At 37.8% G+C, this 26,353-nt stretch overlaps 2 protein-coding genes across 5 annotated transcripts in view; one reads left to right on the top strand and one right to left on the bottom strand.

Annotated features, from left to right (window-relative positions):
- LOC120543380 (E3 ubiquitin-protein ligase SH3RF1-like) overlaps window positions 1-24,644 on the top strand; it is a 147,676-nt gene extending 123,032 nt beyond the window's left edge. For all 3 annotated transcript variants that reach the window (XM_039776432.1, XM_039776430.1, XM_039776431.1), the window contains 5 exons: window positions 3,771-3,941; window positions 9,023-9,279; window positions 11,855-12,174; window positions 15,173-15,489; window positions 19,268-24,644. In XM_039776432.1, coding sequence (XP_039632366.1) covers window positions 3,771-3,941; window positions 9,023-9,279; window positions 11,855-12,174; window positions 15,173-15,489; window positions 19,268-19,448 — 1,246 coding nt within the window. In that variant the 3' untranslated portion in view covers window positions 19,449-24,644. The remainder of the gene's footprint in view (window positions 1-3,770; window positions 3,942-9,022; window positions 9,280-11,854; window positions 12,175-15,172; window positions 15,490-19,267) is intronic.
- plac8l1 (PLAC8 like 1) overlaps window positions 7,426-26,353 on the bottom strand; it is a 47,443-nt gene continuing 28,515 nt past the window's right edge. For both annotated transcript variants that reach the window (XM_039776433.1, XM_039776434.1), the window contains one exon: window positions 7,426-7,765. In XM_039776433.1, the coding sequence (XP_039632367.1) occupies window positions 7,581-7,765 (185 nt within the window). In that variant the 3' untranslated portion in view covers window positions 7,426-7,580. The remainder of the gene's footprint in view (window positions 7,766-26,353) is intronic.

The raw sequence follows: 26,353 nt of genomic DNA, 5'->3' as shown, positions 1-26,353 counted from the left end.
ACCTGCATGTCTTTGAACTGTGGGAGGAAACTGGAGTACCCGGAGGAAACCCACGCAGACATGGGGAGAACATGCAAACTCCACGCAGGGAGGACCCAGGAAGCGAACCCGGGTCTCCTAACTGCGAGGCAACTAATACATTTCTCCCTTTCTAATTCAAAAGCTTTTTTCTTTTTTATTTTATTATACACAAATTGCATAAGTAATGCAACTGATACTCTAAAGTGTTAATGTGAATGTCTGAACAACATTTTAGCAGCAAACGGTCTCTAGGCCATCTTGTTTCTATTAATAGAGCCAATATGCCAGCAGTCTTCCTGTATCTTGAAGCTTCTAACACTACCCTTTTTAATGGTTAAAAAAAGCCTATAGATGAAGCACAGTTCTGATCTTATCTGTGTTCTCATGAGGAGAGGCACAATGTCAGGTTATTTTGCAGATCACAGTTTTCATCAGCTATCCAGTGACAGATGCACAATGTAAAAATCAGATGTGTAGATTCAACTGTGATAGCATTATTTGTGAACAAAGCCCATCTGGAGAGTTTATTACAAGAATTATTTTGACTAATATGAAAAAATAGCATATATAAGAAAAAGCACAAACATGTGCGAAGTGTTGGGGCACCTGAAGACAAACCCAGTATAATATACAAAAAACACGTATTACGTGAAGTGCTTATAGGCTTGTCATTTTCAGTACTTAATTATATAGAAGTATTTCGGCTATTTGATATAACCCTAATATATTAGTAAGTTAAAGTGATTACTTCTTTTTCTAGGGTAACACAGGGGTTACACTGCTTCCTTGCAGTAAGGAGACCAGGGCATGGAACCCAGATCCTCCCTGTGTGAAGTTTGCGTGTTCTCCCCATGTTTGTGGGGGTTTCCTCCCACTGTCCAAAGGCATGCAGGTTAGGTGAATCAGCAGTGATAATTTGGCCCGTATGTGTGTGCACAAATGCGTGTTCATCCTGTGATGGACTGGCACCCTGTCCAGGGTTTGTTCTTGCCTTGCGCCCCATGCAACCTGTGATTGGCTACAGCCCACCGCGCCCCTGCTCAGGATTAAGTGGGTTAGAAAATGACATGACTTCTTATTCTAAATTCAGCCAGAAATACTCTACATGGTATAGAATTGTTGGGAGGTAATGCTGGTCACTTAAAACTTCTTGCTCCTTTCATAGCAGAAACAGGAAGGTCTAGGTCTGTACTGCATTTGCTGATGCATATGTGGAGATCCCTGCAGATATTTTGCATTTCACCACTGCCATCACTGTCCGTGCTTATTTTAAATGTTAATTGGCTTAGTTCTGTATGGTAATTATTTGTGACAAGCTGTGTAATAGTCTGGCAGTAGCTCTGTACTGGAGGTTTTGCATCTTTTATTTCACCATTCTGTGCCTGCTTTACATTTTTTTTTCTTTATGTAATTAATTAGTAACTGTGGTACACATAGTGACCCAAGGCTAAAGGCTATCAAGACAAGCCATAAAGGTCATACAGAATTCAGCTTTGCTAAAATGAAATAAGAAAATGGAAATTGATCAAAGTCTTTATAGCCTTCTCTATTTGGGAACTTCCAAAATATGTGTCATTTTCAGATTTTTATTACTATGTGTTTAAAATAATAAAACAATGGTAGCCAATGAGGCCTAGACAAGGTAACCACTTAACAAAGGTTATAGAGGATGGAAAGATTTAAAGTACAATGGTATTACAGCAAATATTTTGCAGATTGTGGGTGACAGCACCTATATTATATACTGCATGCTGTGAGAGTGGCACACTGCTGTTCACAGCCTTAGAGATCCATGCACATCAGTTCAGTCTTTGTGGTGGTTGCCTATTCTTATCTCTGTGTGTCTCTGCTTATTTTGGTTTTCTTTCACATTCCAAAGACCTTACTTTCACTCTAAGCCAGCCAGTATGTATGAATAAGTGTGTATGCCTTACAGTAGACTGCCTTCTAGTCCAGGCTTCGCTCCTGCCTTTCTGTTAGGGTAGCATCTGATTGCCCAAAAATACACACAATGACTTAGAAGATAGATGACAGAGTATCCGTTCAGCAAGTGTCTGCACATTCATGTGTGGCTCATCACTGACTCTCCCAATTTACAGTAAGTGAGAACGACTTCAGTTATATTTTCACACATTACACTTTTATCTAATAGCTCAGATTGCAAATAATTAGCAGATGCTGAGAAGTTGTGACATGGAGTAACATATACATTTTTGCAAACACCTGGTGCTTGCTGTAAAAATCTGTTTGGTAAAGCAATTGTACGCTTTTGTATTTCAGGGCCTTTTGCCACATCCAGAAGTGTTTTTCTGCCACATTTTTAAAATGGTCATCTGAAAAAAGATTGTGTTTGTAATGGCGATTGTCTTATTAGATATGAGTGTGCCACAAAAATATTATCCAATTTGAAAGTGGCAACAACCCAGAAATGAACGGTAGTGAATATATTAGTATTGTGACTATTCCTCATGTTACTAACTCGGGAATAGTTGCATGATTGAAGTGTTCCTGGCCCCAGCTTTAGTCAAAAGTAAAAGTCAAAGCGAACTTTATTGTCATCTCAACCATATACATGTACTGAGTGTATACAGATAGACGAAATTTGCGAAGCTCAGGGTCCACAGTGTAACAACATGAAGTGCAAATAAAAAATTAAAATTTAATTAAAAATATTATTAAAATTTAAATTTAAAATTAAAACACAAACAAGACAAGACATTGTGCAAAGACAAGACAAAGAAGTAGCAGCAATGTTGAAGTGTAGTAAGCAATATGAACATTGATGCAATGTTTGGTATTATGCAATCTAGACACATAAATATAGTCAATAAATATGTAATATAATAAATAAATAATAGATAGAGATAATACAGAAATTATCAGTGTATGATAAAACACCTTTCCATTAAGTCTTGCAGTTGGGGCATAGTTGGTGAACACGAGTCAGCTGCATTTACAGTACATGAGCAGATGATACAGTGTTTTCCATGGGTAAGTGAATCAGCCACCCCATGGGGTCACTAGGTACCTTGACTGTTAAATTATGCTAGATTAAATTAGGTTTTTGTTGTTAACCATTTGTGTATTTATTATTTTATTAGGTTTCTTGACAATTTCCTCTCTTGTTATCAATTTAGTCTCTTGAGCACCCTTAAAAGTACTTACCATCCAATTTTTTAAACCAGTTAGTCCAATAAACTTTGGCAGGAAGCAGGAGTTATCCAACCAGCATTAGGCTCAAGCCAGAAATCAAGAATATTTCAAGAAACCAGTTTATCACATATTCTCATACATACCCACATTCACTCTGCATCATCCTAGCTTTCAAATGATCCTAACCTTCGTGTCTTTGGATATATAATGAAAACCAAATCACTCAAAGGAAACCAATGCAGAAATGTGGAGAATGTGCAAAGTAAACACAGACAAAAAGCAGCATTATTAGGAACTGTGACACCATGCCATCTTCAATGCCAATCCAAGATAAACATGTAAAACATGTAAAAGTTGATTTATCATACTGCCATTCCATGTCAAACATAACATTTGCACTCAATCAGTATTTGTTATATTGTGGTCATGAATGTTCTGTTATTGTAACAATGATATCTTTGTATTTTGGTGGCAAGAATAACAATTCTTTACATCAAGCCGTTAAGCCTTTGCTCCCCCAAGACCCTTTAAGGCTAAGGATGGACAGTATATCAGTCAATGTTTCTAACAAATTTCTCATTCTTTGTGAATTTTAGTTGTACTGTCTTGTACCCGTATGTGCCCCAGCGGCCTGAAGAGCTGGAGCTTCAAAAAGGCGAGATGATTGGCATTTATGGGAAACACCAAGAGGGCTGGCTAAGGGGGCTGTCATTACGTACAGGCAAAGGGGGAATCCTGCCTGGAAATTACGTCACTCCAGTCCTCAGGTAACTTAGCTATAAATCTGGCTAAAGCCTTTCTTGCAGATCATGATGCAGTACAATTACTTTCATATGTTTTTTAAAAATTGGAGCACAGTCAGGCTAAGTGACATGTTATGGGGATTGGAAATGAGTTGAATTTAAGAATTACAGTTCAGCACCTTAGCCTAACACAACCTTAGTGTAATCCATTGAACACTATACCTCCAGGATAGGACAGAAACTGGGAAATGGTGGTCTGCATTTTCAATTAATGGATGGAAAAATAAAGAATTGGTTACATGAATAGTTTACATATTACAGTTTTGAATTTGGTTTGCCGAAGATTGCATTACAGAAATCATTCATGTAAGTCATATGCAGGAAGCCTTCGAAATTGCCATTTTGATATATTGCAAAACAATTTTTCCTGTTCCAGTCTCTTATCAGCAGAATGAGAAATAAGTCAACTTTCCCTTATACAAAGAAACAAATTGATATAATGCCAGTTTTTTTTCCTAAGGAAGCAACTAGCACCGGTGGGATTTGCCTTCCATAACTAATTCATTATTAATGATGTCAAATAAAAAAAGAAATAAGCCTTCTTATGCAAAGGACATTCTGTGTTGAAAATAGCATGGTATAATGGGTTTGCATAGTAAAAAAGCTTTTGGGATGCCGGCACTGTTTTGCCATTGCTTTTACTTCTTACTTCTTCATATTGTCATTTACAAACTAATTTTGTTTTATGTTCTCAAATATATGTACTGTCATCCCTTTTATCTAATGTTTCCCTGTTAATGGCTCTTGGTTTCTTAAACCACAAACTTGGTATCCAGACTGTTTTTTACTATAAGGTACATTTAATCCAGCAACCCTCTGAAAATATTTTGAAAAAGGTTCGTGGGTATGCTTGGGTACTTCTTTTGGTGCCTCTTGCTAATCTTATGCATTTGTTTGCTATAACTCACTTGTGCAGAGGCTGCATTTATAGGTACAAATATATGTAAGCTTGAAAATAGCTACAAAAAAGGTGAAAACAGTTAGATTTGTCGCAGAGGGGAAATTTAAATATTTACAGATGCTCCCTAAAAATAATATTTATAAATATAACAAAAACAAACAACACACATACAAACTAATGGATTGGATAACAAAGAGGTGCTGCTGTCAATAACAGGCTTGTAGGTGGCAGTAAGATGAGGTCAGACCTACTCACATTGTACTACAGGTTTATTTAAAGTCATTAAAATATGAATGGTGCAGGTCCAGCTTGTAATGTCTAAGAATGAAACATGACTAATAGACACTTGATTCCTTGTTTGAACTCACCAGCATTAAAAAGATAGTTGATTTTTTTTAGGCAGATTTAATTTTTCTGTGAGACATATCCACTATGTTGGTTGGCCTCAAAGGCAAGTGAAGATGTGGTTTCTGTTTCATATCCTGAATACTGCACAGGCTAATGTGCAGAAACATTCTTATTAGTTGACCCTATTAGCAGCTTCTTAGTCAGGTAATTGGTGTTTTATCAAGAGTTCATTTCCAAATATTATAGGTGTTTTTTTATATCTTTTTTTGTTTTTCTGGCCTGTTTTTATGATGGATTATAACTAAATAACAAGGGACGACTGTAGAGTGATATATATAAACGGGAAAATCATACAATATAGGAGAACATGTCAAGAAGCACTTTTTTGAGCAGAATAGTTAGAAACCTCCTATATAAATGGCCCTTTGGTTGCTGTATGAGTTGATGTCTGCTTGCGTTTGTATCCAGAACTTGCACTGAAAAATATCAGTCAATAGCAAAATTCATAATGCTTTTTTTTACTTATATTACAGGAAAAGTTTCAAAATTACTAATAAAATGACAAAGAAGCAATATTACCACACTTGAAACCACAAAACATAAATCATTTTAACTAAAATGAACCACAGTATATTGTACTTAATGCTTAAAAATCCTAGTTTTTGATAACAAAACAGTACCTCATACAGTAGGAAAACGTATCATGTTGGCATTAAAACACACAACTAAATGATGACTGATCCTTTGGCAGTGACATCTAACTCCATTTTAATGGCCATGGTTCTCGAATAGGATTTCCAACAAGCTTACAGAGGGCTGATGGTCAGGTGTCCACAGACATTTGGCCATATATTTTAAGTGTAGACTTCTTTTTTCTAAAGTATTTTTCTGATGCGCTTGTAGAGTGTGAATTTCCCCATGGGATCAATGTGAATTTCCTCTTGGGATTAATAAAGTATCTATCTATCTATCTATCTAGAGTAAGGTGGACTTAAATATAGAGGTGGTGCTAGATGTCTTCAAGAAGCTGAATACACTTTGCTAGTGAAAGAAAGAAGTAACAAAAGATGTTAAGAACCAACACTTACTAAGAATATTTTTTTTCCTGATTCAAAGGCCTGACTACACTTCAGTAGTCTCTGTTGGAGTCCATTCTTATAGGTTTTCTACAAATTTCCCACAAAACAAAAATTGCTTTCTTTTTATTTTTCAAAAACAAACAATTGTTTAGGAAAACAGACCATTTCTTCTGCTTGACCAAGGCAAAGGTTTGCTGTGCTTTCCATACACAGTATATAAAAGATCATGACACATACGGTAGACCTGAGCCAACAAGCTGTAAATGGCAATTGGAAGGATATCATCACTAGATGAGGCTATGAGCACCAAAGTACATATAAGACAAAAGAAGGGGACAATTGTAAAAATAAATGGGAGAAGATAAGAGCTAATTTTACATCATGATGCAATGTACTAACGTGAATATGGACAGCTAGCAGTTCACATTAGGTCTTCTTTGTACTTCTGTTTTCTGTGGTTGTTACTGTATTTGCTCATTCAGGATGCATCCTTATGCTTTCTATGGCTCTTCAAATTGTTGTCTGCTTTACTGATGTGATGTGACAAGCAGTGCCAAACACACACCCATTTGAGTGTGTAATGTCTACTGAAGACCATTTCAGTTTGCTGCTGTCAGGATCTGGCAATGTTTGGAAGTTGATATGCACTATTATTTTGAATTTATTATTCTAAAATATATTTTGATTATATGAACTGTTCATTTACTTTTAGATAGATTAAAATCTAGTGGCAGGGATTTTACAAATATTTAGGTAAGCCAAAGTTGAGAACAGCTCAAGTTAAGAGGTTATGCGTCATTATAAAAGAGAAAGCGGGGCGGCACGGTGGCACAGTGGGTAGCGCTGCTGCCTCACAGTTAGGAGACCCGAGTTTGCTTCTTGGGTCCTCCCTGCGTGGAGTTTGCATGTTCTCCCCGTGTCCGCATGGGTTTCCTCTGGGTGCCCAGGTTTCCTCCCACAGTCCAAAGACATGCCGGTTAATCACATTGGCGATTCTAAATTGTCCCTAGTGTGTGCTGTGTGTGTGTGTGCCCTGCGGTGGGATGGCGCCCTGCCCGGGGTTTGTTTCTTGCCTTGTGCCCTGTGTTGGCTGAGATTGGCTCCAGCAGACCCCCGTGACCCTGTAGTTAGGATATATCAGGTTGGATATTGAATGGATGGATAGATGGATAAAAGAGAAAGCTAAGTAAATGCAAAATTATACACAAAACTGATCTGAAACCAAAATTTAAAAAAATCGCTTATCTGAAGATTGCTCAAAAAGCAAATAGTTTTTCACTGAACCTTTCCTTTATTTTTGAACAAACGTTTAAATGTCTCAATGCAAGCAGCTGTCTCATACAGAATGACCACCATGATGTCGCAGGTTACTTGGCACATATGAATCACAACATCGTAGTGACTGGATAGATAAAATGCTGTGGTCCATGAAATCTCAAAGCACAAAATGGCAGCAACCCCTGAAAAACAAACACACAAAATGGTGAAAAGACATCACGGAAATAATAATAAAAATAATAAGACAACAAAATGGGATATTACTTGTGTAATCCTAACACTCAGATATATTAACAGGTTTACTCAAACTACATTCAAGTCTAAAGAGCAAAATAAACCATAGATTGATAGAACTTGACATAAAAAGCAATGATAGAACTTTTTTGAGCACCTGAGCTTCCTTTTTTTCCTGTAGTCACACTGTTGCTGTATGATGGTTGTCACAATGTGAGGTCTCTATAGCCTTAGTAGTTGTAGGAATATTTGTTTGTTGTCTGTATTTTGTTTCAAGAGGGAAGGTTATCTCAGAAAAGTTAAAAATGTCGGCATTTAAGGCTTTGACTTGCTTTTGTTGTGGTTGAGACTTTTTTTTTTTGTTTTTTTAGTTCTTCTGAAGCAGGTAATGATAGTTTTCAGTAAAATTATATCTCCAGCACTGACCTCAAGCTAAGTTGCAATGATGGGCTGGCACATGATTAAGGTTATACAAAACTAAGGAGTTTACTTTTAAGTAAAATTGCATTCAGAAGTAAAGATTTTTTTTGGGCATAATCAATTTTTGATGTCATCACACCCTCATAATGACTAAAATCGGCACAGTGTTATTTTAGATATGTAGTCTGTGCTTGGCATCACTTTCAAGAAGGATGTTTCAGATGTACAGAAAGAGCTGTTATTGGCAACAGTTTCACAGTGAAACACACTGGAACAATTCCTGAAAGATACATATCTTTGGTAACACGCTAGTTTAGAAACTGCAGAAATGCCTCTATTACTCATTTTCTCTTTATGTAACAAGACCTTAACAAAGGCTTCTTTTGATCTTATTAACATTTACAAAACATCGGTAAAGTATTCTTTACCAGCTTATTGACATGCTGGTAAAATTAATTATTATGAAGAATTCACAGGTCTTCTACTTAAATATGCAATATCAAGAGAAATTGGTCTCATTTAAGCATCCTCAGGCCGTTTCCAAGTGAAACATTTTAGTTTCCCATATTGCAGAGATGAATAAATACTTAATTGAGGCTTTGTGTTACTAGCACCAAAAGAAGTGTTTGCTACTGTCTTGTAACATAATAGTAAGTCAGTAATAAATGCATTTTTGTAATACCTAAACTAAATACCACATGTTTTATTGTGACCAAGAAATGGAAAAGTTTTGTCTGTATTAATTGCTTTTTTTGTCCCCTCTTCATTACCTTGGTGTGAAACAGAAGGTCCCCTTCTGTTGTGGAACCTTTGCCTGCTACACCACAGCTCGGAAAAAGATCATTATCCGTCAGGCCGCAAACCCCTATGACCACACTGGACAGAACCCATACAGAAGGGACGACAAGGCCTGCTGTGCACCCACTCTCTGTTAGCATGTCAGCCCCCTTGACAACAACAGGGGTGGCAAGAGTGATGACGCAGCAGTCAGGAACCCTAGGAAGAGTCCCAGTGAGGCACGGCTTTACTACCCTTCAAAAAGGTACAAACTCAAATTTTGAAGACAAAATTCTGGCTGAATTCCACATGTTAGGAATTTTGTTACCCTTTTTAATTTCTGTGCTATCTTTTCAATTTTTAAACCATTTTGGAGTGTCTGAATTTGATACTGTTTTTTTTCCATTATGTATCTTAACTTGCAACTGACTTTACCTTTTTTACTTGGGGATTTTTTTTGTGCTGTGGTAATTTTCTCAAGTTTAATTATTTTTACGATGTTTTATTGTTTAATAAACAGTTTAGCCCCAATAGTTTCAGCACACAGCTATACCAACATCTAATTTTTACTGCCTCTTCTCAATTAAACCTAAAGTCTTAGCTCCATTCCAGCATATGAACCAAACTTGTCACTCCACTATAGCAGGGCTTGTTGCTCTGTATTCCTATGTCCTAAATTTGCCCTCTACCTTTATTACAGTGGTGGACAGTAGATGCCCCTCTGAACCAAATCCACCTTCCTCATCTCCATTACAGCAATTCACAGTCTATGATCTAAACCTGTCCATGGTGGGTAGGTTTGGAATACAGGGTATATATGTGTCTGTGTGTGTGTTTTTTTAATTACTAGTTTTTAATTATTACTCCATGAGAGGAATTTGTCTTTTGGGTCACAGCACCCATGGAGCAGTTTTTTTGGGTTAAGGGCCTTGCTCAGGGACAAGGGTAGCTTACTCAGAATCGCTGAGTGAGTCAAAGAAGGGGAATGAACTGATGGCCTTGTGGCTTAAGGTCCAACATCCTAGCCATTACATTACACTGATATTTGTATTAACCGATATCCAAAACAACTGAATCGATTCCTTCAAGTCAATACCCTAGAGTCTAAGGCTAGGAAACCCTGGTATTGGACATCTGAGTACCTGTGGGTTTTCATTCCACACCATTTCTCAATTAGAATCCAGTTACTGTAATTATTGGAAAATGGAACATATTTAAGTACATGTTTTGTCCCTGCTTTCGTTTTTCTGCATACTAAACATAATACTAGTTCATAAGCTGATGGAGTATGTGAATTTCCGCTTGGTATTAATAAAGTATCTATCTAGCTATCTATCTATTTATCGAGTAGGATTATTGTGAATTTTTGAAGCTTCAAGTATAGAGTTGGGCATATGAAATGAATAGAGAAGTTTTGATCATATAAAAGATTTGCCTCCAAGTCTGAAATGAATTGGAAAGGAAAAAGCTTACTTACTGTAGAACTGCACAGTAAATCAAATTTTTTAAACAGTATGGTACTAGCATTTCGTTAATTTCGGTGACGGAAGTAAATGGTAGTTTTCAAGCACCTCATGCTCAGTCATTTCTAAGCATGATCATGTAGGCTGTCTGCTGTTTGATTACAACATTTTTTTTCACTGTGCTTTGGGCATGGAAATTTTTCAAACTACATGCCATGTATACAAAATGGTGAATTTCAAGAAGAGGCTGGTTACATTGTTGCCAAAATGATGAACAAAGGGCTAAATATGAAACAGCAGTAACAACAACAACAACATTTATTTATATAGCACATTTTCATACAAAAAGTAGCTGAAAGTGCTTTACATACTGAAGAAAATAAAAGACAAAATAAATTAAAATAAGACAACATTAGTTAACATAGAAAAGGAGTAAGGTCCAATGGCCAGGGTGGACAGAAAAAAAACACAAGGAAGGCATGCTAAAAAATTTGGAATGCATCTGCTAAACAGGCAGGTCCGGCACACACAACAATATTACTTGCACACTTCATTTACCGCTTTTGGTCAATTGGTCTGGCAATCCACATTCTCCTTTTCTTCCTCTTAAAGAGACTAATAGCTTCTGCCATCAGCAGCATCTGGCATCCTCTGCATGACATTATTAGCTATGCGACACTGACCAAGCACTGTCCCTTATTGACTAGGAGAATATCAACGGGTCTCAACAAGTATAAATGTGTTTGAGTCGCTCACCATGTGCATGCTTTATGGTGTGATCTGCATGGTGGCTTCATGTGTTATTTTTGTTACTGGTATTGAGGTCTAAGAGCTGGTATCGATAGTCAGAATTTTAGTACCAATCCAACACAAACCTACTGTGTCTTTTCATGTACCTGGGGTTGCCTGCCTTAGTTTTAGGTAATGTTACTTTGATCTGACCCATCATCCCTGCTTATTTCCATTACAAATCCCTTGTGCAGTTCTATCACTACATAATTCACTGAAATTAATACACTGATTAGTCAACAGTCCGCTAGACCAAACCTATTCCCTAACTTTAGTTACACTAGCCCATGAATCGCTAAAGTAAATATTCGGCATCAGGCATCTTCAACAGGCAGAAATCCTCAGTTCATTTTTGTTAGTTAAGTACACAACTTAAGTGAACATGTCACTTTAATATTATTCTTGTAGTTTATGCCCATTCCCTTGATATGCATCTTAAAGCTTCTGTCTATTCATTGGAAAAAATGAATTGGAGCTTCTATGTCCATTCTCTTTTGACAAGAACTTGTAATATGCAGGCTGGTTTCATTTATTGTTGTGTACTGTATATCTTACATTGAAATAATAATCATTACCTCTTTTATTTAGGGTCTTCTGTTTATGCGAACACCACACTCCGTCCAGCTACATCTGCTATGATGCGAGCCCAGCTTTCGGACCCCACCCTTACTGTGCCTCGACCTTTAAATGCTGCCTCAGCGCCTGTCACTACTCTAGTATGGCAGAACTACCCGGGTAATCTGACAAAGACAGGACAGAGAATTCCTGGAAGAATATCCCCACCTAGTGGCAACATAATGCCAGTCGAGAAAAGAGAACCAGCTGGAAGTGAGCCTATTGCCAAGTCACCTGTCACTCCTCAGTCTATTCTTGTTAAGCCGGATGCTACCAAAAATTATTTGGAAAAGGTGAGTGCTGCTCAATTGTAAAGGTTTTTCACACATGCAAGTCACACTGAGGCTTCATATAAATCAAAGTAATTGACAGGAAGAAAATAAGCACAAGTAATTTGCCCTTCTCAACTATCGGTTTTTGGGTGTGATATGAACATTAATACTAGCACACCCTTAAAGGTGGATCAGGAATATGAGGAGAGTTATGAGACTTTGTCTCTGCAAGTAGAGTAGCTATCTCAACATTTCTCTTATTTAATTTAGACATTGTTAGAGGAAATTGCTTTTTGGCCAAGGTTTATACTGTAAACATCAAATGTTCAGTTCCCACCCCCCTGACTCTTACCTCCCGGAGCAAATAACGTAACCTGTTCATGCAGGAAAAAGAAACTAAACAGTCATACTATAACAGTTAAGTAAAGCAATTCAGCATGTGGTTACCTGTAGAAAGATACTTCATAGAATAAAACTGGCTTTTGCCGAGCATTTTCTAGAATGTGCTTGTTTCTGTACATGGGAGCCGTTCTTGGTATTTCAGACTTCCTTCTGAGTTTACCCCTAAAACATATACTGTGTTCATTTGAGAAAAATGCAGGCTAAGAACTCAGGTCAGCTGGTGAGTTAAGGACAAGTTTTGAACCCATCTGTACCTCAGTTTATTTTTGTTTTTCCCATGAATTTGAGATTCTAGCATGGGGCACTGTGAATAGAAGTATGTCATCCTTTGAGGCTGTCCTTATCCATATCAGAGATGCTCTCCTCCCTGCTCTTTCTCTTCACAATGAGTGGGCAGTCATAGGCTATCATCCACACAAACCTCTCCCCATATCAAACAGCAGCCGTGTCTCAAAGTCAGCAACCAATTATAAAATGATAAATGCATCAGAAGAGCTGTATGGAAATACTTCCGGTATGACAGACCTAATGACACCAGCATGCAAAACATGCTTCAGAGCTGCACTAATTTTAAAAAGTGGCGTGACAACTAAGTACCAAAGGATAACACTAGGACCTCTATAAAGAGTTCCGGGGGGGTGGGGACAACACTAATTTAAAACATAGTTATAAAATTGAAAAAGATGTCTCAGTAATGTATATTGATGATGAATATGTGGCACTGGTCCAGCAGCCATTTCTGATGTTCTAAGCCAGGGGGTGGGCTATGTCGGTCCTGGAGAGCTTCATTGGCTACAGGTTTTCATTCCAATACAGTTACTTAATTAGAAACCAATCCTTGCCAATCTCAGCCCTTATTTAACTTTATGGCTTGTTAGTCTGCGCAATGTAAAGTTCTTATATGTAGTTTTTTTCCTTTCCAAGGATATCATCCAAATGATTTGAAGCCTAAAACGTGTAATTTTCAGTCTCTCGCATTTTTCTACTAAGGTTTTTATTAAATCAAACAGTGTATGATGAACACACACAGATGTAATTGGGGGGAAAAAAGCTAGCTGGAGAACTGCTGGCTGCTTTGTCATTTACATCTTATTGCTAATAAGGAGCTATTAAAACACTGAATTCAGCAGTTTAAGATTGAAATAAGCAATTAAGGGTGGAAAACCTTAACAAACGAGACCACTAAAACCAAGCATCAAAATGTCACTTAAGCAAGAAGTGCTTCATCAGCAGTAATTGACTTCTCATTAAGAAACTGGGCTGGAACAAAAACCTGCAGCCACTGCGGCTCTCCAGGACCATCGCTGCCCATCCCTGTTCTAAGCCAACCTGAAGCAACTGTAACACATCCAGTAATGTCATAAGCATGAATATGACTCAATAACTGAATGCACCGTGGAGTCTTTCACTGCAAAGGCTGTTGCTTTAAATAGTTTTGTTGCAATATTTTTCTGTCACTGTGTTTACATTTGACCCTAAAGTTCAGAACACATACATAAGGAGAAGGTTTACGTGAGGGCAGTTTGAGTTCAAGTGGAAGTACACAAGGCCAGTACCAGCCTTTTAAAAGTCTTGTTGCTTCTGTGCAAAACATTACTGGTTATTGTTTCAAATAATTGCATTTGGTGCAAGCAGTCATTGTCAATTAGAAAATATTTCTGTGTTAGAGTTGTTATTGCAAGAAATTTGTCCATTATGTGAAGTTTAGTGGTAACCTTAGATAGTTGTAATTCATAGGCTACAAGAAAAATACTTTAAACAGGGTCAGACAACACACAATACACCTTTATAGTAAAGCATAAGACTCTGATACATTTAGTACCTCCAGGAGAATATTACTTTCATTAATGTAAAATGTTTAGATTATTGTACATTTTTACAGAAAACTCTCCTACTGATCTTTTGGTATTTTCTTGAAAGTGTAACAGTATCAAAGGCTTTTGAACAAGTGCACTCCCTCAAAAAGAATCTAAATATCTTTACATAGTTATACTGTATTTAAAATTTTTGAAACATTTAATCATTTGATCTTCTTTTTTTAAATATTTTATCCATGTTGGGAATTCCAGTATCATGACATGCCTATTGGCCAAATAATTTAGAGAATCGTGTAACTAGTTACAAGAAATATCTTTTGTTGTACAAAATTCTTCCAGTCCAAACTCTTTCAGCTAGTGATATGAGATTTGTTATGACCAGGTAGAATGTAGACCTCAATGGTGTTGTTCAACACATGGCAGCCCTATTGATGTGTGTCATTAATGCACAAGGGCACTTTTGGTGAATTTAAAATCCATTGGAAAGTTTTGACTACAGTGTCACTGCATATCCAACAGGATTTATCCATGGATGTCCTACATAAAATAAGTTCAGGCTGCAAGAGTGTAGCTAATAGCGGGCCATACTTCCTGCTATAACAGTAGTGTGAACACTCTTGCAGATCAACTCTTAACATACCAATGTGTTCTTTTGCTGTAACATTTTTCTTAAAATGTCATTTGTTTTGCTTGAATAAGGTTATGGATTCTAAAGAATTGAGTAAAAAAGCATTGTGTAAAGTGTATGGTTTCATAGATGTAGATACTTATTTATGGTCTGGGGTTTGACTTTCCTACAGCCCGTGAAGACAGTGCGCTTCCAGACCCACAGTACTCCTCATGTAAAAAGAAACAATTCAGAACCTTTACCACATAGCCATCAAAAGCCATGGCTGGAGGAGACCAACACCGGAATTGGGGTGCAGGAAGTTCATGGCTATCCGGGGTCAGTGGTATGCCACAGCAGAGCACGCTCCTTCCCTGTGGCCACTGACAGCAAGATGGCTCGGCACAAGAAGACCAACTCCCTGGACCTTTCTGCTTCAGATGAACAACTTCAGATCCCTCAGAACTTCTCCACTAAGAAGCTTTTCACAGGACTGCTCGTCCCTGGACGGTAATGTCACATTCCTACAACTTGTTTACCTTTTTCTGCTATGGCTTTTCTGGCACTGCTCCACTGCTGAATACAGAGACAATAACTGCAGCCAAATTGTACTTTCAGGGAAAGGGAACAGGAGGATTGCTATGTTGTGGTGCCAGACATACATCTCTTTCAAATGGCCATCTGGCTAAGCAGGAGACCTTGAGACATGGCCATAAAATAAAACTGGGAATTATAAACACATAGCCAATACTCTGAATTACAGCTTACACGATAAAAAAAGAAATACACTAAAGTAGTATTGACAAATGTTAACACTCAAAATTGAAATTGCACAACAAATTGTCAATAGTTACAACTGTATATGATACAGTAAAAGAGAGATACTCATAACAGCAGCATACCAAAAGGCAGGGATGACCCAAAAAACAAGAGATACTCAAAATGGGGAATGACACAATTAACAGCCATTTCTGTAAGCTGGAGATGGCACAACACACTTTTGATATTCAAAACATATAGATAAAAGTTAAAACTGAAACGGAAACGGAGAAAGACACTCAGAAATAGAGTTGACTCAGCAAGTAGCAGCACTTGCAGCTGGGATGAAATTGCAAAAGGGAAATGCTCAGAAATCTGAACAACACATTAAAAGAGTGATATTTAGAAAGAGTAGCAGCACTTGAAACACAGACTGACAACAGATGGCGAATAATTCATAAATGGATAATGACACAACACATGACAGAACGCAAAAAGGATGGGTAAAGAAAGAAATGAGGATGACACCGTAAAGTAAAAGTGACTCAGCAAAATGCAGAATTGTAATTAGGGATAACACAACTGATGACAAATGTTCAAAATTGGAGACTATCACAGTTTTATTAGAGGCCGTTAATGTTTGGATCCTCCTCACGTAATTTATTTATTTTTTATTATTTATCTGTTTTAACATTGCCCAGTCACATCCCGTTGTGTGGTATGGTTGCCACAATGCCACAGTTCACTAAGGAGTGGGTTGTAGTACATGCATGTGTGTGCATGTGATGTGATCTTGTATACCACAGAGCTCGCGCTCATTCACCACCTGAACTTTTTTAAAAGAAAGACCTTTTTTCTAGGGAGAGAAAGTCCATTTCATTCACCGTTTCTTTTTGAAGCCATTTTTCACCACGTTTTACTGCTGAATTCAATCTCATCTTTCCCTGTAGATGTGTGTTTTTTTGTGGGGGTGTCACAGAGGGACCCCACTCTCCCCCCTAATAACATCTTCAGTGTAACATCTATTCATTTATTTGTTAATCAGGTGTCAGACAGTGACTTCACAGACATACAGTGAACAGAGTGGACATTAATCAAGCAGGCTAGTGCATACAACTCTTTATTCACTCACTAAAAATCTTAATCATAAATGTCTTTAACACCTAAAATGTGCATAAATCTGAAGCAAAGCAATAATGAGGCATTTACTCCATTATACAACCTGTATGTTTAGCATCACCTTATTTCAAAGGTTAGAGGCCCAGTGAGTGCCTAGTGCTCAGATGGAAGATCTTCTTTCTTTATGCAATAAGTTGGTTTAGCATTTTAGCAGGGACTCTAGCTGCAATGGCTCGGGTGGAATAAAAACTGACAATTTGTCCTGGTATTTATGTCTCTTTCACCCTTCCCTTTGGCTTTTTTTGACCCAATGGGGTGTGGAAGATTAGTGGTCTCTGGCCCCTCAACCATTTCTGTCCAGGTCCTACAGTTTTTCTCAATTTTTTCATCATTTGGTGTTTTACCCATGACAATTGTCTTAGAGGACGAACCTCGTGCTTTTACACCTTTGGCCAATGCTGACCTCAAACATCTCTCATGTAGCATGCCAAACAGCTCAGCAAATCTTATAGCAGAGTAATCACTAGAAAAAGAGTGCCTACCGCTAAACTTTCCTATGTTTTTCTAGTATATGCTTTTATCACTATTGTATTACAGTATGCACCTAATCAAGACATACATAAGGAATGGGAAACACACAGCATGTCTGAATAGTCTATCCCCGTATCAGTTTGGTAGCCATTCCTTTTAGTATTTTGACAGGTTTTGTCCTGACATTGCTTCCAGTTTTGTTCTAATGTGTCTAACTCTCATTTTTATTATTTTCCTAGACTTTCACATCCTACCTTTTGTAAAAATAAAATAAAATGGTTATGATCTAGAAAATGCAACACATTTTTGATGGTGAACATTCTGAGCTTTGCCACAAATGAGAGATGTTCCAGGTTAAAGTTTTCAATTACAAAGTAAGATTACTTTGTAATCTTCTGATAGAAAGGCTAGCATAATCTTCAACCACCCTCTGGTACAATGAAGAATTGATTGAGGATTCTATGATGGTCAGCTGCCTGGGCCCTGATGCAGTAAAGCAGCCCCAAACTGTAACATTTCCAATTCCCAGCTTTACAGTTGGTATTAGGTTCTTCTGCTCAAATGGCGCCTGTGGTTTTCACCAAACATGTCTTCTGGTACTATGGCCAAATAACTATATTTGAATCATCTGTCCAGAGCACATTGTCCCAGAAGTTCTTGGTTTTGCCTAAGTGTTTATGGGCAAATTTTAGTCTTGCCCTAATGTTCTTTCTGAACAGCAAAGGTTTCCTGCTGGCAGATCTCCCATATAGATGTAATTTCTGAAGCATCTTTCTAATGATAGATTCATGCATTTTGAAATCAACAATGACAAGAGCTACCTGTATGTCTTGTGATGATATTCTCGGTCACACTTTAGATATTTTTCTAGCCTTTCATTTGTAAAGAACAAAATGATTATAACCCAGATAATGTAACAGTCTTTTTATGATGAAAATTCTGAGCTTTTCAACAAATGAGTGCTGTTCTATGTTAATGCTGATTCATACATTTTATGTGTAGACATACTGATTACAATATATATTGGCAGTTAATCCAGAGAGTTGTCTGTAGGCCTTCGTATTTTTGAATCAATTTACACTTTGCTGTATGGATAGCATGTGAGCTGCAATTGACACACACATCACATTCTCTCAAACAGACTGTGCAGCACCCACTTACTGTACTCTGTTTGTTAAGAATGGCCACCCAGTTTGTATGTTAATGTAGATATGCACACTTCATGTCCATTCAAGTATGGGAGACCATAAGGTTACACGGTGTGGACCACCAAAGGGGAGTACCAACCACCCTACCCAACACAGACAGGCCGACACAGGTTCAAGTCCATCACACATTTATTCCTATGGGGAACCCCTTTGCCTTTGCTCCCCACTACAGAGCACAATACACAAGCACAACCACAGTCCTTTCTTCCTTTCTCTTTCTCTACCGCCTCCACTCCTCTCCCAGCAAGCTTCGTCCACCTCCTCCCAACTCTGGCTCTTCGAATGGAGTGAGGAGACCCCTTTAATAGGGCACCCCGAAGTGCTCCAGGTGCTCCCAGATCCTCTTCAGGGCTCTGAAACTGTTTGGCAGGGTTGAGCCTCTAAGCTCCAAACCTGTAGCCCTGCTGTAAGCCCTGGGTTGCCCTCTTGTGGTCCGGGGGAGATATTGCCCTGAATATGCCCTCTTCCCCGGTCCTTGCATCACAGGGGTGTCCACATCCACCACAACGTGTACCACAAGATATCATCATCTGCTGAAACTGCTAACTTAAGTATTTATATTGTAACTTTTTGTCTGGCTACTTAAGGTTTGTTTTGTGATAGTCCACAACTTCTCCTTTGAACTAAAATGCATGTAGTTGCTTATGAGTGTCACTCTTTTGGTTTTGCAGGTACAAGGCAGTTGCACCTCACGGAGCTCAAAGTGAGATGGAACTTGATCTCAAGGAGGGGGATGTGCTTTTAGTGAAGAAGTCCTGGCAGGATGGCTGGCTGCAGGGTACCAACGAGCAGACTGGAAAAAGTGGCCTGTTCCCATACAGCTGCCTGACATGTCTGGAAATGCAGAGCTGACCAACTAACTCTGTCAGGAAAACAAATTCTGCCAAAAGAAGTGTATTATATTTATCTGAAGCACAGGTCAGGTCATGAAAAAGCACTGAGGTTTTGCCTCGCCTTAGTATGGCTGGTTACTTTTGAAGCAGGTTAGAGGCCACTGAGGCTCACTGACCATTTTATAAAGTAAGATGGCCCTTTTTTGTAATTAATGGTCATGTGAGCTTGTTTCTTTTCAGGTATCCGAGTAAGAAAAATACTAAGGAATCATAAAAGATACACTTTTCACGTTTTGTTGCTTAGCCACAGATTTTTTTTCCCAGTTTTGACAGGGTTTTATTCACCTTTATGGCAAATGCACTTTACTTTTGTAATATTGTAAATATATATTGAAGGTGCCTTGCACTGTAATCAGGACTTGCTACTTTACTATGTGCACAATTCCCAATTTCTTATTTGTGTTTTTACTTTTTAAAATCCCTTTTATCCCCATCCCATACTCCTGTTCATCACACAGGCATATTACAAGGCTTTTTCAAGAAATTCAGCTTCTCGCCACATGCATAAATACAAGAGTTATACCAAAAGTAATGAGCATATTAATTTTACAATTCATTAAAGATTTATACAGGAAATGACTACCTGTCAATCAGAGCTACATACTTTAGTTTATTCCTTAACAAAGTCTCCATCCCGATTAACACATGGTTGCCTCTGCCCTAGAAGAGTTGTGTAATTTTTACTTTGTTGCTCATGTTAAAGGCATACGAGCACCATGGGTCTGTATTCCTGTCTATAGGGTGCTTTACAGAAAGTCATTGTTAGTACCTAGGCAGGTGTATCCATCTTAAAGGCTGTGCATTGGTATCCCCAAAGTTTAGCTGTTACACGTTGTCGAAACAGCACATTGTTGGAAGCCATTTCCTGGCACTGAAGTGTGAATATTTAAGTTGGGCAGGTGATGCCATTTTTCATTCAGGTGTATGACAACATGAAATGACATTACGTGACATCTAGTCAGGCTTGTCAACTGTAGTCACTGATCATGTCGCTAGATACTGTCAGTTTACATCACTGAAAATCTCTAGGCATATCCAATTTAGCATGTATGTCATAACCTTCCAGCCCCTTTCTCTGACAGCCAATAGTGTTTCACCTGATGACGTTGGTGCTATAGAATGGGTTAACAGCTACAGTTCAGATGCAATCTCTGTCTTTTTGTCTTTCCTCCATTCTGTTGTAGTATGTAAAACATGAGACATTTGACAGAAGAGCTTCCCTGTGAGGTCCAAAACACCCACTTTCCCTATTTGTTGCTGCATTATGTGCATTGTAGTTCTGGATGAGCATTCATTAGCTGTCAGCTGTCATACATGCAGATCCCACCCATACAACAAAATCAAACACTTTTTCAGAGCAAGTCAAAGAATAGTTGGGTTGAGTGGCTGGGTATGTCAGACACACCACCAACTGCCTTCAACTTTCTTAAGATTTTTAAATGAAGACTACGACTAAAAATCATTGGAAAAGTTGTCTCATGTGACATGGCTGTTGCACATGTTTCAGAATTGTCGGGCACACTTTGTCAATTCCCATATGCTCACTACTTTTGGTTTCACACTAATATTTTAGTATTAAATGTAAGCTTGCCATCTGTCATTTCTGTAAATCTGCAGAAGTTTATTACAATCAAACTTTAATGTGCTTTCTGTCATATACGTGAGCCATATTACTTCACACCCCAGTTTGTTAATTTCTTCCTCAATATTTTTTTACCTTGCAAAGATAATAGATGTATATACTGGTCTAAAACTGCAAATCTGTTTAATAAGTTGAAATAGAGCGAAAAAAAAACAATTTCTCTTTATGCTAAACTTTCCTTAGGGTAACATTTCCTGCAGAAGATAATTGGATTAAACTCCAAAACTCCTGCCTTTATAGCATCTCCATTAAGCACCCATTGAGATGCATGCAAATGAGATGTGGCACTTTGTTCTAAAGGAATCAAAAACTTTTCAAGGACATAAAAGGCAAAATGTTGAAAATTACAAAAGGTTTATGAAAACACATTGGAAATGAAGGCAAAAGGTCTTGTAATGAGAAAAGCGCAGAAGCTCAAATAAAACGCTTGCTGACCACGGCAGCTACAGGACAACAAAAAAAAAAAAAAAGATTAATGTGTGCTAATCGAGTATCTCAAGAATTAATTCCTCTGCATATATGTTGGTCTATTCTAAGCTGTTCTACCACTCAGTGTTTTTTAACCCCTCATTCAGCACTTCCAGCATGCCAAGGAGGAAAAACTTGTTAGAAAATGAAATTATATAGCACAGGCATCTGGAGAAGTACAGCCACATTCCATTTGCAAATCTCACATGGATGGTTATTTTAGAGATAGGAATGATCATTCGGTTATATTGCAGTACTTTTTTTTTTGCACATAACGTGAAAATTTTGCACACAAATGACCAAATCTTAGGGGGGAAATGGCTTTAGACACTGTGGGCAGTTTTATTTTGTTAAACAGTAAACTGTGTTCCTGCCTCGGGTACTGCAGTACTTAATGCTGCTGATGACTAGGCCCAGATCTTGGCCAGGTTGATGTCTGTGTGAACTTTGCACATTCTCCTCACGTCTGCCTCCCACATCCTAAAAGCGTGCAGGCCTGGTTTACTCTCACCTCTATATTAGCCCACAACAAGTGAGGGTGCCTTGGCTTCAGGGATCATTCTTGCCTTGCACCCATTGTTGGTGGGATAGGTTGCAGTCCACTCCTACAGGATAACTAGATTAAAGGATAGGTTTGGTATTTTTCAAGAGAAACATGCTGTATGTTCATTTCCCACAGACAACTGTATTCTACAATTAAGCACTTTATATATAAATTGAATAAATTGAACTATTTATATAAATTGAAAAAAATACTGTATCTTGCCCACACTGACGCTTTACTGTGGAGGCTATGGGGCACAGAGGAAAAGCGTAAAATTTTACGAAATTCTCGAAGACGGTTGTCGAGTATTCATCCTCTCCCTTCCATGTTTCCGACATATGTTTGTTATAACAAAAAGCATCAGGAAATAATCATTTTATCGAATATCTCTAGTGCTATTTTTCTTGTGGCAAGGATAATTTTCTATTCACTTGTGCAAATTCTCACATAAATACAGAAGTAAACCGAAACAAAATCAATCACGTGAAATTAAAAGTTTACATGTTTTGGCCTTTCAGGAGGAAACTACGTCCTAGAGTGTTGAAAGGATTTTGCACTGGAAGACTAAGTGCTGAGCTATCGCACACAGCTGGTCTTTTAAAATGGTTGAATCATAATATTGATGTTTTCTTGTTTAAAAATGACATGTATAGATGATTTTACAATGTGTGTGCAATCGCAAAATGAGGATCAATACTTGACAACTGTCTTGGCTTTTGGTAAGCTTTTACACCTTTCCTCTGTGCACCCTTAGCGTCCAATGTAAAGTGTTAGCGCAGGCAAGACATTTTTTTATATTTATAGAAAGTGCTTCAATGTAGGACAAAATTTTGTGTGTCAAGTGTATATACCATGTTTGTGAAGAAATAACTTCAACTTGAAAAATACCAAACTTATCCTTTAAGAAAGACTGGAAATGGATGGATGTTGCTGCTTCACAGTGCTTGGACTGCAGTTTTGAAATGTGGCTGGGATGCCTTCTGTGTGAAGTTTTAGTTTTCTTGCAATTAATATGTAGACATGATGTGTCTAAATTCACCATGTGCATGTGTGTGTTGTGCATTGAATGGACATCCTGTCCACTCCAGGTTCCTGCCATGAGTCTCTCTAATAGACTATAGCCTGGATAAAAAGGTTCAGGCAAAGTTAGAAGGTAAAAGATGATGTCGTTAACACAGGTACACATTCACACATGCGTTGGATGTTCAACCACAGACAATTAAGAGTCTTTGGTGTTGTTACTTTTTTCCTACCGTTTTTTCTACATATTAACAGTCTGTGAAGGAGAACACAGAGTTATCATTCTGCCCAGACTTTTGTTAGTGGCTCTTGTGAGTTGACTGTATGTTTCCAGAATAGTGCACTGCTGAATAGCCTCTAAAATTACTGCATGCAGCATTTTTAGGCAGAATTTTAATTTTCATGCATGTTAAGTATCAGAATCCTTAATGTCTTCTTCTGCTCTTTAACAGTTGTATTGATAGTTTTTATTTAGTCTCCTGTTACCAATTCACAATGATGAGCAAATGACAAAGCAACCAGCAGCTCCACAGCTAACTCAGTCACATTGGGACTTGTAAGTATTAATCATGAAATGCTGTAGCAATTCTAAAAGCCTTTTCTGACAGAATCAGATAGAGAAATGAAAAGCTGACATGTGTAAATATGCTTCAGTCGACAAAACATTTAGATTCAGACAAGGTATATCTACAAGATTAAGTGCAAAAGGAAATAAACAGCATTTTGAGTAAATATTTGCTTCTGATTAAGAAACTAGTTTGAAACAAAACACACAGCCACTTTGACCGACTGGTGCCAAGACATAACTTCTGCACTAAGAACGCAAGCCACACTTGTGATTTCAAAAATATTAGTAAGCTTCTGGGCAGGGGCATTACAAAAATCAGGTGCTTATAACACAATAACGAAGAATTTGAAGACAAGGCCATTATACCAAGGTTTAAAAAGGCCAGTCAATTCAAAAAATGTTAAAATGGTGCTACATGTCTGTATATAGCAGTCTGTTAAGTCTTATTTTCGAAAATACTCAGTTTTCCAGTGTTTAGCTTCACAAATTTTATCATAAACAATACTCACTTCTGTTTCCCTCCCTCTAGGTGTATATTGAATATAAAAGAAAAAAATAGTAAAGCAAAGTACAGGGGAAGAATGAAGTTGGAAAAATGAGAGCAGAGTCATAGTAGACAGAATCGGAAAGATATAGTGCAAAAGACAACTGACTCAAAGACTTGGATGGACATGGACTAAATAATATGGAATAGACTGGGCCAAAGTGGAAGAACAGAATGGTAATGTGAACAGTAGTGTTCATTATGTAGAAATAATATACATGTATATGATATGTCTGATAATATGGTTGTTTTCCATCGTCTATCTAGTTAAGCAAGAATAATCCCTGACCTACTGCAACCCTGAATTGGATTAAGTAGGTTTGGATTATAATATAATATAATATTAACATCAGGTAATTCTAAACCTCTTAATCCAGACCAGAGGCCAGGAGTCTATCCCAGCTAGCATAGGGTGCAAGGCAGGAACAAACCCTGTGCAGGGCGCCAGTCAATCGCAGTGCAAACACACACACACACCCATACACACACCTGGGCTAATTTAGAGTCTTCAGTTCACCTAATCTGTATGTCATTGGACAGTGGGAGGAAACCGGAGCACCTGGAGGACACCCACACAGACACGGGAGAGGATGCCCTGGTCTCCATATTCCTGGCCCTTTGTAAAGTATTTTTTTAATTGAAATTGTTTTTATTCCACACTTGTGCATTGCAGAATAAGTTATATACTGAGATGATCAAATGTGTTTTAGCAAAACAAAGCTACAAGATATAAAGAATAATTGCCATTGATCCCATATATCACAGAAACTCCATAAAATTGACTGGTTGAATACTTCTACTCATCTTATCCCTCAAGCCAACTTAAATCGTGGAGTCCAGAATATTTAAAACTGTCAAATACCCGTAGCGTGCTAAAGTGACATTTAAGGATATCTCAAAGGAAATTTATTAAAGATTTCAGATAGCCTCTTTTAAGTCATGATCTTCCCCTGATGAAAATTTTACAGTAACTGCATGCTAAATAAATAATACATTTTTTGAAGCATTTAGTTTACAAGTTTCACAAAAAATCCAATTCAGAACTGCAGGAGCCTATCACAGCAGTGTAGGATGGCAGGCAGGAACCAACCCTGAACAGGGAGCCAGTCTATCATAAAGAAGACGCCCACGTAAACTCACACAAGGCCAGTGTAAGGTCATCAATTAACCAAACACCCACGTCCTTGAAATGTGAGAGAAAAACCCAATCAGATGCAAGAATGAGAGAATATGCAGCCTCCACACACATTAGAATTTAAGCTCATGCCACTGGATCTGTGAGGCAACAGTGCCAGGTTCTGTAAGGGTCATATGTGTTTGTTTTCATTATTACAGGTGCCAAACAGACCTCATCATTTTCTTTCATTTTTCAGTCTACTTTAGGCATTACTTTGGCACAGCATTGCTCGTCGTTGTTGCAGTGAATGGTCAGATGCTTGAGAAAACAAAAAAAGGCTGACAATGTCTTGGGTGTATCCTTACGGACACTTCATTTCTAAGAGTACTGATATTTGTTAACCTAAAATTCTGTCTGCGTTGCTTTGGTTCATATTTGTTTGTTTTTCAATATTGACTCCTTCCAGGGAGGACACTGTTGCATGTACACCTTCTATTCTAGACATCGCGCAAAGATCTAATCTTGTTCGTGATCACAATCAAGTTGTTTCACAAGGGCCAAGACATGATATTTCATCTCTTAGATTCTGTTGTCTGTTCTGTGTTCCTTTTGCTGATTGAGTGAAAAGTGACAGTTGAGCTAAATGGCAAGTATGTGTGTGTGTGTGTGTGTATGAATGTATGTGTGTATGTACAAGTAGTTAGTATATACTGTATAGCAGGTATGCAAAAAAATACCAGTCAAAAGTCTAGACACACACCCAGATATGTTCATATTTTTTAGTTGAAATTGGCCATTTTTTTATCACAGTACCCTTAAATTGATTTAAATATATAGCCAAGATATTTCTAGTGCTGCTAATGGCTGTTACTGTTTAAATTGAATTTATTATACATACACAACTGCAAAGCCCCTTTTTTAGCAGCCATTCCTTCAATGTCCTAATGGTCAACTCCTCTTA

The sequence above is a fragment of the Polypterus senegalus genome, chromosome 13 (genome assembly GCF_016835505.1).
Source record: "Polypterus senegalus isolate Bchr_013 chromosome 13, ASM1683550v1, whole genome shotgun sequence".
NCBI classification, from domain to species: domain Eukaryota; kingdom Metazoa; phylum Chordata; class Cladistia; order Polypteriformes; family Polypteridae; genus Polypterus; species Polypterus senegalus.
The sequence above is the reverse complement of the archived record's forward strand: the minus strand, read 5'-3'. Positions and strand labels throughout refer to the sequence as shown.